At 34.6% G+C, this 17024-nt stretch overlaps 1 protein-coding gene across 2 annotated transcripts in view; it reads right to left on the bottom strand.

Annotated features, from left to right (window-relative positions):
- LOC150110447 (RUN and FYVE domain-containing protein 2-like) overlaps positions 1-17024 on the bottom strand; it is a 358385-nt gene that overhangs the window by 180753 nt on the left and 160608 nt on the right. For both annotated transcript variants that reach the window (XM_090393911.1, XM_090393918.1), the window contains exon 7: positions 11668-11739. In XM_090393911.1, coding sequence (XP_090250037.1) covers positions 11668-11739 — 72 coding nt within the window. The remainder of the gene's footprint in view (positions 1-11667; positions 11740-17024) is intronic.

The following is a 17024-nucleotide window of genomic DNA, read 5'->3' as shown; positions in this document are numbered from 1 at the left end:
AGTGTATTATTCAATTTATATTAGTGAAAAGTAACTAAGGCAATGAAGTGCATTATACATGTTTTAAACGAACACGTGTAGAAGACATATTTTTATAATGGATAACACATATATATATTAGTACGTGTTATCCATTATAAAAAATATGTCTTCTACACTTGTTCCTTTAAAACGTATAATACACTTACTTCATAGCCTTAGTTACTTTCCTCTAATATAAACTGAACAATACACCTTTCCCACTAAAACTTGTCTGATAAAATTATTCACCAAACAAATTGTTCTTTTTTGTTACAATAACATACATGTTCATCAGGGAGAGCAGAATAGTTCAGTTGACAACATTCAAAACATGAGTGAGCATGTGACTGCTTGACTGTGTCTTGGTCACATCTAAGTAAACAGGAAACTACACTATTAGAGTTCAAAGGGGAGAAAATGGTTAGCTTTTCTCATTCAAATACAAGGTTACATAACTTAATATTACAAAAAATTATGAACAATTAATCAAAATTACTTCTTAAAACTTTGGGAAAGGCATACATGAAATCAGAATTGTTAAACCATGGAGAATATCACAAAATTTTCACAAGAAACACATAATCAAATTTAATTGATGTATTTCTTATCTTCTTGAATTTTAATCTTGACAGGAATGGCTTGTCCAAAATAATGAAATTCACATGAATAGGACATCTGATGGATATCAGACTTCAGTAATCTAATGTACTCCTGATGTTCTTGGATTCTGATCTCACAGAAAGGCCTGTCTGTCCAAATTAATGAAGTCACCATGAATAGGTAATTTGATAGACACCAGATAATGAGAAGAGGTGATAACTTATCCTTTGTGGATGGTAGAAATACCATTTTTGACCTGGTTTGAAGGTGGTACATTGATTACACTTGCGAAGAACCAACTAGTTCTTTGCAATTGTAACCTGGTTCTACATGCAGGATTGAATTTTCTCTTTATAGAAACCTTCCTTTACTGTCAGATATATCTATCCATCATCACATCATCATGCATCACTCAGAAGACAGGTATTATAAAACAGAGCTGATATAGACTGATCTGACTTCCTTCTGTTAGAAGAATTCAATAAAACTTGCCTTTATCATTAATGGATATAACTAATCTGCCATGCAGAATATTATTGATAAATATCATATCCCTCAACCAGACTACAATCTAATGTAAAAAGAGTTTCCATATCTTAAGGAAAGGAACACTGGAATAAATAACATGGATTTTTCATACATATAACCTGTATTCAAGCTTCAAACTAACTTGGAAATTGTCTTTCTACTATCCACCAAAGATAAATTACCAACCCTCTCTCTCTCTCTCTCTCTCCCTCTCCTTGACTGCTGTCTATCTAATGTCCAATTCATGTGAATTTCATTATTTTGGACAAGCCATTCCTGCTGAGATTAAAATTCAAGAAGATAAGAAATACATCAAATTCCTGGAATCTGATATGTCAGGCCTTGCTTACCATAACACTGACACTATATGCAGTTTTTTTTTGGAATCAAACTGAAATTGTTACTCCAGCCAATTTAAATGTGATGTCTTTTTCTTGAAGCTTGCAAAACTTTCTGACACAATCCAAATCTTAGCAGCTCTGACAGCACATCTTTCTCAAAGTTTTGGAAAGACTGTGATTATTTATTTATTTTTTTTTTTTTGTAATATTAAGTTATACAACCTTGTATTTGAATGAAAACAGCTAACCCTTGTTTCCCTTTGAACTCAAATTAGTGTATTCTCCTGTTTATGCAGTAAACCAAGGTTGCAAGTAAGCACATGCTACAAGGCTTGCATTTTGAATGTTGCCAATTGATTTCTCTCTAATGATCTCCTTATAATAAGGAAGAAACATACCAAAGTTAATAAATTCTATTTTTTGTATATGTGACAGCTGTTATTAAAATGTAATATACAAGTTTATTATGTCTGCAAATTGCATGTGCTTTGGCTGACCTGCATTTCATGAGGAATGAAAAATCAATTTTTTTTCCCTCCCACAGGATTCCAGGAATTAGTTTACCCAATGCTACTTCAGCATGGGATCAGCTAATTCACCTTTCACTGAAAAGTCTCTTACCAAAGCAATTGGTCATAACTTTTGTCCAACACTATTCCCACTCCTATCATACCCAGATGGCTCTATTGCATCATCAACCACAGAAAAAGCCAATCTCCTGTCTTCACACTTTGCTTCCAACACATGCATAACTAACAATGGTAAATGTCCCCCAACCATTCCTGATGCCCAAAATACAATGCCCCTTATATCATTTTGCCAGAAAGAGATAAAAAAAAAATTATCTGTTAAACTGTGAATGAAGGATTTTATGATTATTAATTTTTTTTTTTTTTGTCATTTTTTGAATAAATAACAAAAAAAATTGTAATTTTTTTTTTATTTATTCTGTATAAATTCTTTATATAACTTGTAAATGTATCCTAAGTGAACTGTAATATATGCATTTCATTTGTTGTTATTGAAAGTGAAAGTAATTCTAACGGACTCTGCTAATGTGATTTGATTGGTTGCTGTCAGAAAACTAAGTTATTTTTAGATAGTGCATGCCTTAGTGTTGGGGAACTGTATAACGATCAGGTGAGAATTTTCGTTGTAAACTGAACGAGTGGAAAAAAAACAAGTTTGGGCAGGAAAAAAGAAGGAGAGAGGTGATATAGGAAGAAACAGCCAGAGGGAAAATGGAGAGAGTGTAGGAAGGTTGTGAGATGTGATCTAACCTGGGATCGTACAACATAATAAAGATTTGGAAACTTGTTCCGATTTTAATGGACCTTACTTCGAACTCATATTTATTTATAGTTTCCTGTCATCTTGTAAAGGAATTTACCCAAGTGAAAGGATAATAATATGATCGAAATTTATTGTAAGATAAGTAATTACGAGCAAGAAAATACATTTTCCAGTCTTAACAAATAGGTTATTGAACTCATGAATACCATAAGTTTTGTGTTGCCTATAGTAGAAGATTATCGAGTACCTAGAAGTGTTGTAAGAGTTTTCCATAATGTGCAAGCTATGATGATCATACCAGTAAGAACATCTATTCTATAACTAACGTGTGATAGTGTTACTTGTGTCCGGAAAACTTGGTCGAATTTCGTGTTGCTGGAGCCAGCTAGTCAAGCTTGAATGAGTGATATTATAAAACATTTCCTTGTGAAATTAATGTGAGAAACTTCATTGAAGAATTTGTTCGTGTTTGAATGTGTTATCTCACGACGTATATGTAAAATCAAGACTGAGCCTTTTAAGAACTATTTTAATCCTCTGATAAATATTGATGATGCTTGTTAAGTGTTTGATAAATTGAAGTTTACAAATATTTCACTGAGACTAAAAAGAACTAACTTTTGAATGTTTTGCTGAATATTGATATTGTTTAAATTGAAACTAAGTTGAAATCCTAACGGATGTGAATTGTGAAAGTCATATATATAAGTTCTAGAAGTAAATGATGCACTCAGCTGAGTAGAATCTTAATATTTTATTGAATGTATAAATTATTTTCTAATTGCATTGATCTTAATAGAGTTCTTGTTTCTTATGTAAGAATAATTTTGTGAGAGAATTAAATATCTTGTTTAACTTGATTCTTGTGCTTGCCTAATTTCAGTTTCATTGCAATGCTCATTAAAATACATATTTTGCGAGAAACCCTAAATATAGTTAAGAAATTATCGGCCTGTAGTGCTATTTGATGCTTGATTCCTTCATTATAATTGTGTAATTTCAAACATAGAGTGCCGCAGTATAATAAAAATTTTCTTTATGTTTGAATGTGGGATCAACCAACAGCTAACAAATATAAGGTTGGATGAAAGACAAACCCAACAAATCCAAATTAGACACAAAAAAGTCTCCAGGTCCTGATGGCATTCCTCCAATTGTCCTGAAGGTTTGTGTACCAGAACTTACTCCTATCCTATGTCACCTGTATATTCTCTCTTACTCCAATGGTATCTATCCCACCTTGAAATTGGCCTATATTCAACCAATTCCCAAGAAGAGTGACAATCACTGCCATATAACTACCACCCTATCTCACCCACCTCAGTCCTGTCTAAAGTAATGGAGAAAGCAACCATCAATTCCTACACTTCCTCAAAGGCACCCAGTTAATAAATGACCACCAGTATGGATTCTGTCGCTGCCGATCAACAGGAAATCTGCTCACGTGTCACCCATCTCTGGATAAATGCCATGGAGAAATTTGGCGAATCTCAAGTGGTTGCACTTGATATCTCTAAAGGTTTTTACAGGGTCTGGCATAAATGCGTAGTAAGCAAACTTCCATCATTTGGTCTGTCTCAGGACTTCTGCAGTTGGATTACCAGCTTCTGTCTGGACACACCATGTATGATGGTGGATGGTTGTTCTCTCACCATTCAACTAATGCCATGGTTCCACGAGGTTCTGTTCTCTCACCAACCCTCTTCCTCCCATATAACAATGACCTACTTCAGTTTGACCTAAAACCCAATATAGAGTTTTACAGATATCATATTGCACTCTTCCCTTTCATTTGATAAACCTTACTCTACACAACTCACTTCAACCTACAGAACATCAATAACCACTGCCCTCAATTCTGATCTCCAAGCCATCCTCCAATGGGGGTTCAGATAACCTTGTCAATTTCAATGCTAGTAAAACCCAGTTCTGTCTTATTTCTCATAAAAAAAGAACCATTTTCTCCGAGAATTATTTTTGACAGCACTCAAATTTCCAGACAAGATGAGATTTCTCTTCTTGGAATTACCCTTGGCAGGGTAATTCCAAGAAGAGAAATCTCATCTTGTCAATTACCAAGCCTCTCCTGAGATAAACGCATCATTACCATTGCATCCTCAGCTTCTAAAAAAAACCAAGTGGATTCACAAATCTATCCAGTTATTGCTCTCACATTTGGAGTGGGCTCCCTAAGAGCTCCCTCAAAAGGCTTCACTCAATACAGAGGAGAGCAATTAGATTGATTAATGACCCATCTCTTACCATCTCACTCCTCCCACTTTTGGCACAGACATTTGGTTTCTGCAATGTGTGTATTCTATAAATATTTCCATGGCAAATGTTCATCTGAAATGGCATCAATAATTCCACCTCTTAGTACTAAGCCTGTTGGAATATGTGCAGCTCCTGCTCAACATCCCTTCACAGTACACCTTGAAATCCATAGAACAAGTTTCTTTTCCTCTTCCTCCTCCTTCATCCCTGTTACTGCTGTATTGAGGAACATTCTTCCCCCCTTTGTGTATATAAAATATATATATATATATATATATATATATATATAATTAAAAAATTTGATGAGTTTATTTTTTGAGTGCACAACTAGTTTTATCTTCTTAGAAGACTTTATTGAGTGCATAACATGAAAAGAGAAATACAAAAATACACACACACACGCACATTACAATAGGCAGCTATAAATTAATGTGCAAACATACTGATGTATGAAGCCATTCTGGATGCCATGGTATTGTTGGGCACATTCATGCAGACATGATCCAGTGTATGCCAAACTTGGATAGCTGAAGCTATCCAACAATACTTTGGTATCCAGAACAGCTTCAAATATCAGCAATACATTTGCAAGTTAATTTATGGCTGTCTCATATAATATATATATTTGTGTGTTTCTTTTTTCATGTTATGCACCAAAGAAGATGGAATTAGTCGTGCGCTCAAATAATAAGTAGTGTTTTTTTCTATTTTGGTATCTCTCAGTTTCTAGCCATTAAATTTTTTAATCAAGTCATATAGCCAAGTAAATCCATTGCATCAAATATATATATATATATGTTAATAGCCAGTATGGCTGTATATTATTATCTAACATATCATTTATGTGGAAGACTACTAGTATACTATTCTGATGTTTTTTTACAATAATTATTATATATCACTAGTAGGATCAAGCTAAAGCTTTCATTTAAGTTACCAAGAGAGTCATACATTAATGAAGAAATTAAATATAAACCAAACACAATTACACCAATGATTTCCCATTGGTTCCAGAGCCTTGCCAGACTAATGTAATAAGAATTCATTAATACCCCTCTGAAGTATATATCTTCCATGTCACTAAAGCACCATGGACTGCTAGGAACTTAAATATTAAATAGAAACTAAATTATGAATTAAGTGATTAAATGAAATATACATTAGTATAAATATGAATTAAATGATTTAATGAAATACATCCATTATTGCATGTAGCAAAATACAGGTTTATCAATACTGTACAGTATAAATGACAAGTTTCTTTTAATTGCTGCTCTTATAAAGAATATTGCAATATGGCTCCCAAAGTGACAAAAATTTAGAATTTTCTGGAATTCTACAGCTAATTACCAAAGTCTAGAAGTTAATGGCTCTCAGAGTACTGTCTGCAACATAACGGATTCACCCTGGATCTATGATGTTGGAGGGGAAACAGAACATCTTGAAGTGAAGTTGTTTAACATGCTTTGATTTTCCCCCGAGTATATATTTCATCATCATCATCAAATTCCTGCTATGTACCCTCAAGGGGTGTACAGGATATGATAGTACTACATGAAAAATTTACATCATTATTAATTTCCTATCTACAATTTTACTCCAAATCAGTCTGTTACTTGTCAAAACTCCAACATTATCAGATCTTATATTTCTATCATCTAAGGCACTTTGGACCGAATCAATCCACCTATATCTTGGTCTTCCTCTGGGTCGTTTTCCTGCCAACCTGGCAGAGAACACTCGTTTTGCTAATCTTTCCTCGCCCATTCTGTTTAAGTGACCATACCACCTGAGATTAGCTCTGCTAATGCATTCCTGGATGCTGACAATGTCAAGTTCTTTCCTAATATCCTCATTTTTAATATGATATTGCCATTGATGCCATCTGTTCATGCCTATAATCTTTTTCAGGACTCTCATATCTGTGGTCTTTGGTCAAGTGTTTTACTTCTGACCCAGCTCTCAGATCCATAAGTTAAAACTGGTTTGAACACTGTCTTGTATACAGCTAATTTAGTGTTCTGACTAATTTCTCTCTTATTCCATATGAATTTATTTAATTGACTTCCCACCATACCAGCTTTATTGATTCTGTTGTCTATTTCTACATTTAATTTACCATCTTCAGTAAAAATCGTGCCTAAATAGCTGAAATGTTTTACTTGTTCCACAGGTTCTCCATTCACAACACAGTTGACATTTTCAATGATGCAGCCTATTTTCATTGTCTTTGTCTTTTTATTGCTGACCTTCATACCATATCTATTACAACAGCTATTCAATATAGTCAGAGAATCTTGCAGACTTGTAGCAGATTTATCTAGAAGTATAACATCATCCGCATAAAGCAAAGAGCTGACATTAACATCTCCAATTTTGATATCAGGTTTAATACCACTTTCCTTCATAATGTGATCCATATAGATAATGAATAACAAAGGGGATAATGTACATCCTTGTCTCACACCAGATTTAACATTAAACCATCTTCCTGTACTTCCTTCAATTCTAACTGCTGACTTACAACTCAAATAAAGACTAAGTATTGCTCGATATAATGCTCCATTGACACCATATAACTGCAGCGTATTGAATAGCTTCTCTCTTGGCACCTTGTCATATGCCTTTTCCAAATCGACAAAACTTAAATACAGATCTTTGTTATATTCCCATGCTTTCTCGACTATTTGTCGTAAAGTGAAGATCTGATCCTGACAGCCTCTATTTGGCCTGAATCCAGCTTGTTCTTCACCAAGCTTTTCTTCCACAATTCTTCTCAACCGTTTCTCAAGTATACTTGCATAGATCTTGCCAGGAACACTCAGTAGAGAAATACCTCTGTAATTCTCACATGCAGTTTTATTTCCCTTTTTATATATGGGTACTATGAGAGCTCTACTCCAATCATCGGGAATTCGTCCCTCTGTCCAGGCTTTCTGAATTATGCACCGCAGCCACTGTAAGACTTTTATACCACCATACTTCAGCATTTCTGGTCAAATATCATCTACTCCTGCTGCCTTTCCACATTTCAAGCCTTTGATGGCTTTTTCTACTTCAAGTATGGATATGTATTCCTGACTGCATGCCTGGTCAGTGTTTTTTTACCACTGTGCTGTCATCACTGCTTATTTCATTTAGAAGTTTTTCAAAGTAATTACTCCATACTTCAAGGATATCTTTTTCTCCCGTTTTCATGTCATCTTTATCATCTCTAACTCCTTTTACAGCACACTTTCCTCCATTCCTAAGCTTCTTCAACAACCTCCAGAATATTTTGCCACCTTCTTGATATTTATTTTCTATATTCTTGCCAAAGTCCTTTCATTACTTTTGTTTAGCTAGTTTTACACAGTGTTTAGCATTCTTGCATTTGTCTCTGTATTCTCTAAGAGCACAGGCTGACTTATTTGACAGGAACTTTTGATATGCTTTCTTCTTTTCCTTCACTGTCTCTTTAACTTCCTGTGTCCACCAGGGAGTTCTGATTTTTTTATCCTTGCACACAACCTCACCACATGCCTCTCTGGCAGAATCAATCAATGTTTTCTTCAGAGTTTGCCACTGAATCTCCAAGGTTTGATTCCTGTTCTCAAACTCTTTCATTTTCTTTTCAATAATCTTTCTGTATTTTAGTCTACAGTTCACATCTGAGAGCTGCTCAACTTTTATTCGCTTTAAAACTTTCTTACATGTTATTCTTTTCAATGTGAAATTCAATTTTATCTTGCTCAAAACTAGATAGTGATCACTTCCAATTTCAAGTCCTCTGTACACTCTGGTGTCCTGCACCAGGGAGAAAACATCACTATCAACAATAACATAGTCAATGAGACTTTTCTTATTCCTAGCCTCTTCTCTCCATGTGAATTTGTGCACATTTTTTTGTTGGACTGGTTATTACTAACACCATGTTCCATGTCCTGAGCAGAAATCCAACAGATATTTGCAATTATTATTAGCTTTGCTCTTTTCTCCAAATTTTCCCAAAATATTTTTGTGTGTCTCACAATCATTTCCTACTCTGCTATTTAGATCCCAAACAAGGACCAACTATTCATTTTTCATTGTGTCAGTGGCTTTTTCTAAAGCGTCAAAAAATTCCTCCACTTCTACGTTAGTAGAACCTTCTGTGGGACCATAGGCACAAATAAGTCTCATTGTCCAGTTCTCCATTCCCATATTTGCCCACATTACTCTATTTGAGGTTGACTGCCATTCAAGAAGATTAGCCTCGTATTTTGTGTTGAATACTACGGCTACTCCTTTTCCTTGATTGTCATTGCCTGAATATTACATTTTATATTTATTGCTCAGAAAGATCTCACCAGTTTTGGTCTTTTTTGTTTCAGTCACCCCGATTATGTCGATCTGGTACTTATCTAATTCCTCAGCTAATTCCATTTCTTTGCCATTCAGGCTTCTTACGTTGATAGTACCGATCTTTAACTCTGGTGATGATAGTTGGGGTTTGTTTTCATATTTGTTCCAGTAGCTGACTTTTCGCTGTTCGCCCTGGTTCCCTGGCGAAAACAACGGGGGCTTTGTTTAGCCGGGTGACGCCCCAGCCGGCATGAAATTTTGTCATGTTGTACCATCATTTTTTATTTTGGTTTAACCAATAAGAATACAATTTGGTTGGCTAAATCCCAAATTGCCAGCCCATCCTCGTTTGTTCAGTGTCCAGGTAGATACCCAACAGGGTGCACCACGAGAAGGTGAGGATTGGACATTAGGTCAGAAGCCCTGGTCGGTTCTCCGCATTCCTTTAAAGGCTATGTGGAGGTCTCCTCTCAGTTATACAGCTTTGACCACATCAAATGAAAATTCATTAGTTCTTGTTCCATCATGAAGGTGCAATGCTTTACCCTTTTATGATTAATTCACCATTCAACATAATTAACTATACATCTGTTTCATTTTCAGGACCGTCATCTTCGTGACTTTCACTGTTTTTATAAAGGATTCACAATAATGTCCATAATTTCAGTCACTATAATGGTGAACAACTGTTGTTTCTTGTCAATGTTCATTAACTCTGCCAGACTTTCTTCATTAAGCCTACTTGCTATACCCTTTGCAGCAAATCCCCTTTTTGAACGCTTAAGCAACTCACGAACAACTTCATTTTCCTCTGAGAGATTAAATCCTATACAGCCATTGCCAGCATTTTCAGCAGAAGAATTATTAAACGTCAAAATAGCCACAACTTATGCCATAATTTCTTTAATGTTGACCTGTATACTTCTCCCAAATGCTAGCAATAAACCAAAGTACTTCTTTTGAATTAAATTCTTTAAATAAATGTTTTTTCAGATTTGTCAGCATTTACACTAAGAAACGTTTCATAAAAAGTGAATGCTTTAGCCTTCGCAGAGCATAATATTCCTCGGTCTTGAGTTGGATATGGAATATACAGTTTGGTGATAAATACATTGACATTTTTCTTACAAAGGAATTCAGCTCTAGGGTGAGCTGAACAGTTGTCAAGAATGAGAAGAATTTTGTAATCTTCCAGCAGTCTAAGAGATGTGCAGTGTGATTGGGTTTTGTGCAAAGAAAACTTTTAAAACAATTCTAACATAATCTCTGTGGTAATCCAGCCATTTTTATTTGCATGGCGGTAAATTGTGGAGTAAATTTTTAAGGCCTTAGAATATTTATTTTTTCCTGTCACGAGCTGCTTACATCTGTGCATGCTGCTGGTGCAGCATTTGAGCACCTAAGAGAATAGTTCTATCCTCAGATTGTCTGAATCTTGTGTGCCCTTAGTTCTCTGCTGTTAATGTTCTTTGTGATGTGCACTGCCAATATAATGCAGTTTTCATCAACAATAGACACTTACTTGATAATGAGAAACTCATCAGCTACAAGTTAAGCAAATTCAACTACATATTTGATAGTTACATTATGGTTTGTAAACCATTTTTACTACACAGCTTATGGATAGAATTTCTATTATGCTCTGAAATCTTTGTGAAATTATCCTTCACTACAGTCACACTCATGTTCTAATTTAAATTTTTTTATGAAATAACTTAAATCACTCCACTCTAATGATGTTGAAATTATTCCATCATCACTCAATAATGTACTCTTACCATTTTTTTTAAAATATTTTTCTAACACTCATTAGCTTCTTGAAATCATTGTCTGCAAAGAATTTCAGAATTTTGACCCACTGCTTCTTCATATCATAAACAGTTGACGAACTGTTTATGATATGAAGTTTCAACATTTCTACTAATTTTGTATTGACAGACTTTTATGCTTCAGGCTATCACCATGAACTGGGCCTTGCTTAGAAGCTCTAGTTAGAATAAAATGTAAGCAAAATAAGCTAATAATCACTCAAAATCAAGAAATCGTCATCAACTGCAGATGTAAATAATTAAGCGTGTGCACTACATGTAATGTCATTTGTGGCAGCACAGTGCACTATTTGGATAGTTGCAGAAATTTGAAGTGCATCTTGTAATCTCGTCAGGACTAGAAGAGGTACTGAAAAATCTGCTGTTGCCGGAAAATCGGTGGTGTACCTATATTCTGAAAGAAGAATGTAAGGGGAGGGAGAAGGGAATGTATAGGTCTAAACTTTGTTGGTACTTACTTTAAATGCCTATTTAGTTCTTCAATGTAGTTTTTTTGATCTAACACTGCAGTCATACTTGCTGATTCCACTCTAAAAGAGATTTCGTTCATTATTACAATAGCACTTCCTCATGAAACATTAATTTCAAACCAAATTTTCTTTAAATAAAATAATTTCTCAATCTAGAATATAAAACTTGCACTAAGGATATTGCATGAGAAAGCTATTTTTAAAAAACAAAAACATCTTCTGAAAGAGATTAACATTTTGCTTTGAAAATTAAACATGATTAAGGCATTACAGTACCTAAGTGCCAATGATATAATTATTATAAAACATTAGTGTAACACTCCCAATGTTGCACAAACTGATAAGTACTCTGAAATATCCATCATTGCAGCATTTGGCTATTTGGAAATATTCCATTCCATACAACATATCTCATTCTTCGGTTTTTACTGTATTGCAATAGCATTAATAAAGATATATATATATATATATATATATATATATATATATATTAGGAGAATTCATTTTTACTCGGTAGGAATATTATAAAATAAGTTTAATGACTATTACCGAGAGAAAAGATAAATAACGGAAAAACTCACGTAGAAATATTATTTAATGGTAAATAATATTAATAATATTATTTATAATATTAATAATATTAATAATATTAATATAAATACCATTAAATAATATTTCTACGTGAGTTTTTCCGTTATTTATTATATATAGTTATGTCTACTCACGGTTTACCTCTTTTAAAACGAGAGAAAAGATGGCAAGATATATTTAACAAGATACTACTAGTTTACTAGTTTCGTTACAAGAACATCATCAGGTATCATACTCAAAGAAATATGTAAAAAATTACAGAGACTTAAAATTGTATTAACAGAACAAGTGAAAAACAGTAGCATGTTTGAAAAAATGCAAGTATGAGTTCCATACAAACGAATACTACGCGCTGTCGCGAGTGCGCCAGTACTGAACAGAAGCAACGTGTGCATCCGAGAGATTGTAACTCAGGCTGTTGTTGATATGAGAGGAATCTAGAGAAATTTCTCTTGATTCAACAATCTTTCTTTCGAGTTCATCGTAACACACATGGATATTAGCAGTTTGAGTCCAGTTTACAATGTGCTGGCGGCCTTCGTCTGAGTTAGCAGAAAAGAGAACGTGGCTAGAGAGAGCGCTAGCTCTAGTCCTGTTATAGGAGATATCTCTACGGTGTTCATCCAAACGTAGAAGGATGGATTTGGCAGTCTGTCCATAATAAGGCTTTCCGCAATCACACAAAATCTTGTAGACTCCTGGAAACTGAGTAGGAAGATGTTTCTGTTTATGTTTGCAAAGTAAAGAACGAAGTTTTGGAAGCGTAGTGTAGCACGTTTTGAAGTTAAATTTCTTGAGAATCTTTGCCAGTTTTGGTGAAAGAGAGCTGATGTAAGGCAAGGAGATGAAGGCTCTTGGGGGAGTGGGATCTTCAGCAGTAGTTGAAAGCCTGCTGGAAAGAAATTTGTCAATCTTCTTTGGAGAGAAGCCATTGTTAATAAACGTTTTTTTAAGAAAACTGAGTTCATTTATAATTTCTGTTTCTTCGGTAAGTAAAATCCGCTAGAGCAGAAAGAATTTATAGGAAGGCAAAACTAGATCTTTTATCGGAACGCATTTGTGATACCAAACGCTGTCTTGCTGCTTATTTTTCCAAGAAGACCTCTCACGAAACACGTTTTTCTCATTCTCTAGACAGTTCATCTTGGAACCATTTAAAAGAAATTAGCACTCTTAAGGCTTCTAAAATACAGAATTTAAACAAAATAAAACTCATTAGAAAATATGATTCTCTTAAATATAATCAAGATAACAAAACTTCTCATTTTGACTCTACCTATCTAAAAAAAGTTGTCATCAATAAGTCTTCCCATCAATTATCTTTGGCAGAAGAAAGCATACTTGCTAAAGGTCTCAACTTTGTCACTGCTCCTACATCCATCCCTAGAGAACATCTCTTAACAAAGATAGAAAAGGCAGCTTCTTTATTACCAAAGAAAGACGCCAACCTCCTCCGTATGGAAGCAATTTTCTGTATTAATAAAGCTAGACCTCCACCTGACAACATTTCTTACTCTGAAAGGAAAGCTATCAAGTCCTTAAAAGATAATAGTAACATAGTTATCATTCCCGCAGACAAAGGGAATGCAACTGTCATCTTAAACAAGTCTGATTACCATAATAAAATCTTGGAACTTTTAAATAGTGATACCTACTCAGAAATTGCTAATGACCCTACGATGGAACTACATAATAGAACTAATAATTTATTAAAAACCACCTTAGAGTTGCAAAAAAACATTCGGCTTTCTCTTCGGTCGCTTCATCCCTTGATACCTCGACTGTATGGTCTCGCCAAGATTCACAAAAATAACTGCCCACTCAGACCTATAGTTGAGGGCATACACTCTCCCACTTATAATCTCTCCAAATTTCTAGCGAGTTTTCTAAGAAATCTTTCTGGAATTTCTTCTTCACATATTAAAAACTCTGCAGATTTTGTTTCTAAAATCAAGGACATCAAACTTAAAAAAACAGATTTAATGGCAAGTTTTGATATTGTTTCTCTCTTTACAAATGTTCCTGCTCAAGAATAAATTATCAAAAAAACTCTTTGCTCTTCTCTCCCATTGCATAAAGTCAGGATACTTCAAATATGATAACAAGATCTACTTACAAAACGCAGGTCTGGCTATGGGCAGCCCACTCTCTCCGATTCTTGCGGATATATTTCTCAACGAATTTGAAGGAAAAGCTATTAACTCCTTTCACTTCAAACCAAAAGTTTGGTACCGATATATTGATGATATTTTCCTCATCTGGGAAGACGGCGTCAATAACCTCTATTTATTTTTAGACCACCTAAACAAGTGCCACAAAAAAATCTCTTTCACCCTCGAACTGGAATCGGATGACTGTCTTCCCTTTTTAGACCTCAAACTTACCAGATGTGCTGAGAACATTAAAATCTCAATTTTTAGAAAGCCTACTCATACTGACAGATACCTTCATGCTTCCTCCCATCATTATCCTCCACAAAAATGTGGTATTATTTCCACTTTAGCCCACCGAGCCAAATCATTACTTACCGAAGAAACAGAAATTATAAATGAACTCAGTTTTCTTAAAAAAACGTTTATTAACAATGGCTTCTCTCCAAAGAAGATTGACAAATTTCTTTCCCCCAGGCACTCAACTACTGCTGAAGATCCCCCTCCCCCAAGAGCCTTCATCTCCTTGCCTTATATCAGCTCTCTTTCACCAAAACTGGCAAAGATTCTCAAGAAATTTAACTTCAAAACGTGCTACACTACGCTTCCAAAACTTCGTTCATTACTTTGCAAACATAAACAGAAACATCTTCCTACTCAGTTTCCAGGAGTCTACAAGATTTTGTGTGATTGCGGAAAGCCTTATTATGGACAGACTGCCAAATCCATCCTTCTACGTTTGGATGAACACCGTAGAGATATCTCCTATAACAGGACTAGAGCTAGCGCTCTCTCTAGCCACGTTCTCTTTTCTGCTAACTCAGACGAAGGCCGCCAGCACATTGTAAACTGGACTCAAACTGCTAATATCCATGTGTGTTACGATGAACTCGAAAGAAAGATTGTTGAATCAAGAGAAATTTCTCTAGATTCCTCTCATATCAACAACAGCCTGAGTTACAATCTCTCGGACGCACACGTTGCTTCTGTTCAGTACTGGCGCACTCGCGACAGCGCGTAGTATTCGTTTGTATGGAACTCATACTTGCATTTTTTCAAACATGCTACTGTTTTTCACTTGTTCTGTTAATACAATTTTAAGTCTCTGTAATTTTTTACATATTTCTTTGAGTATGATACCTGATGATGTTCTTGTAACGAAACTAGTAAACTAGTAGTATCTTGTTAAATATATCTTGCCATCTTTTCTCTCGTTTTAAAAGAGGTAAACCGTGAGTAGACATAACTATATATAATAAATAACGGAAAAACTCACGTAGAAATATTATTTAATGGTATTTATATTAATATTATTAATATTATAAATAATATTATTAATATTATTTACCATTAAATAATATTTCTACGTGAGTTTTTCCGTTATTTATCTTTTCTCTCGGTAATAGTCATTAAACTTATTTTATATATATATATATATATATAATATTAGAAGCAGAAATAGAAATTAAATATTTTAAATAAATTCACAGCATAAACCAACAAATGAAGTTGGAAGAGATGAAGCTGAAACACCATGCAATAGAGTAACTTTCTCTCTAATAAGGAAAATATTTTTATAGCACAGAAATGAATAACACGTTTTAAAAAAAAGGTAAAAGAATATCACGCTTCCAAATGTCCCTGTGGTAAGGTGACCAATCACTTGGATGTTACTCGGATAATCATGTTATTGCACAGACAAAATTATTACAAAGCAATTCCTAATTACAAAGATTATCTAACCCTTGGTTCACTGACCATACTAATGCAAAATAAATTTACATGGGGGAAGGGGGGAGAATATTTATGCGAATTCTCCTCACGAAAAGGTTGTAAACCTAGGTCAGCTAATAATCAGATATACAAGAAACCTTCCTCTAGAGACCAAACATGAAACTTTTTCAAACAACTTTCAGGTCCTCCAATCAGCAGGGTGGTGGCAGTCTCACACTAGGCAATGCAATTCAATTCTCACCTATAAGCATTCACAATCATCCTTATCCAGAACAGGATTAGAAATCATCATTTACTGGGCAAGAATTTCAAACCACTTTCAGGTCCTCCAATCAGCAGGGTGGTGGCAGTCTCACACTAGGCAATGCAATTCAATTCTTACCTATAATCATTCACAATCATCCTTATCCAGAACAGGATTAGAAATCATCATTTACTGGGCAAGAATTTCAAACCACTTTCAGGTCCTCCAATCAGCAGGTGATGGCAGTCTCACACTAGGCAATGCAATTCAATTCTCACCTATAAGCATTCACAATCATCCTTATTCAGAACAGGATTAAAAATCATCATTTATTGGGCAAGAAGGGGGGGAGGGGGAAACACACATTTCTTGTATTTTCAAGAATTTTCTCTGATTTGCTGTAATGATGCTTCAGAAAACAGAAGCACAACACTAATGCTTAATTGTTAAGGTCACCTAGTTTAATATGAGTAATATTCTATGATTCTGGATATCCTATAGCCAATTCAATAAAAAAATGTGAGCTTACAGAAATTAGGTTTGTTTTAAAAAGAACATCCTTTATAAATGCTATTAAATTAGCATTTATATAGGATGTCGATATTAATAATGTGGAAAGTTATTTA

This window comes from Typopeltis vanoorti, chromosome 1 (assembly GCF_054136105.1).
Source record: "Typopeltis vanoorti isolate ZY-2024b chromosome 1, IOZ_Tvanoo_1.0, whole genome shotgun sequence".
NCBI lineage: Eukaryota > Metazoa > Arthropoda > Arachnida > Uropygi > Thelyphonidae > Typopeltis > Typopeltis vanoorti.
Note: the sequence above shows the minus strand (reverse complement) of the source record. Positions and strands in the feature narration are given on the sequence as shown.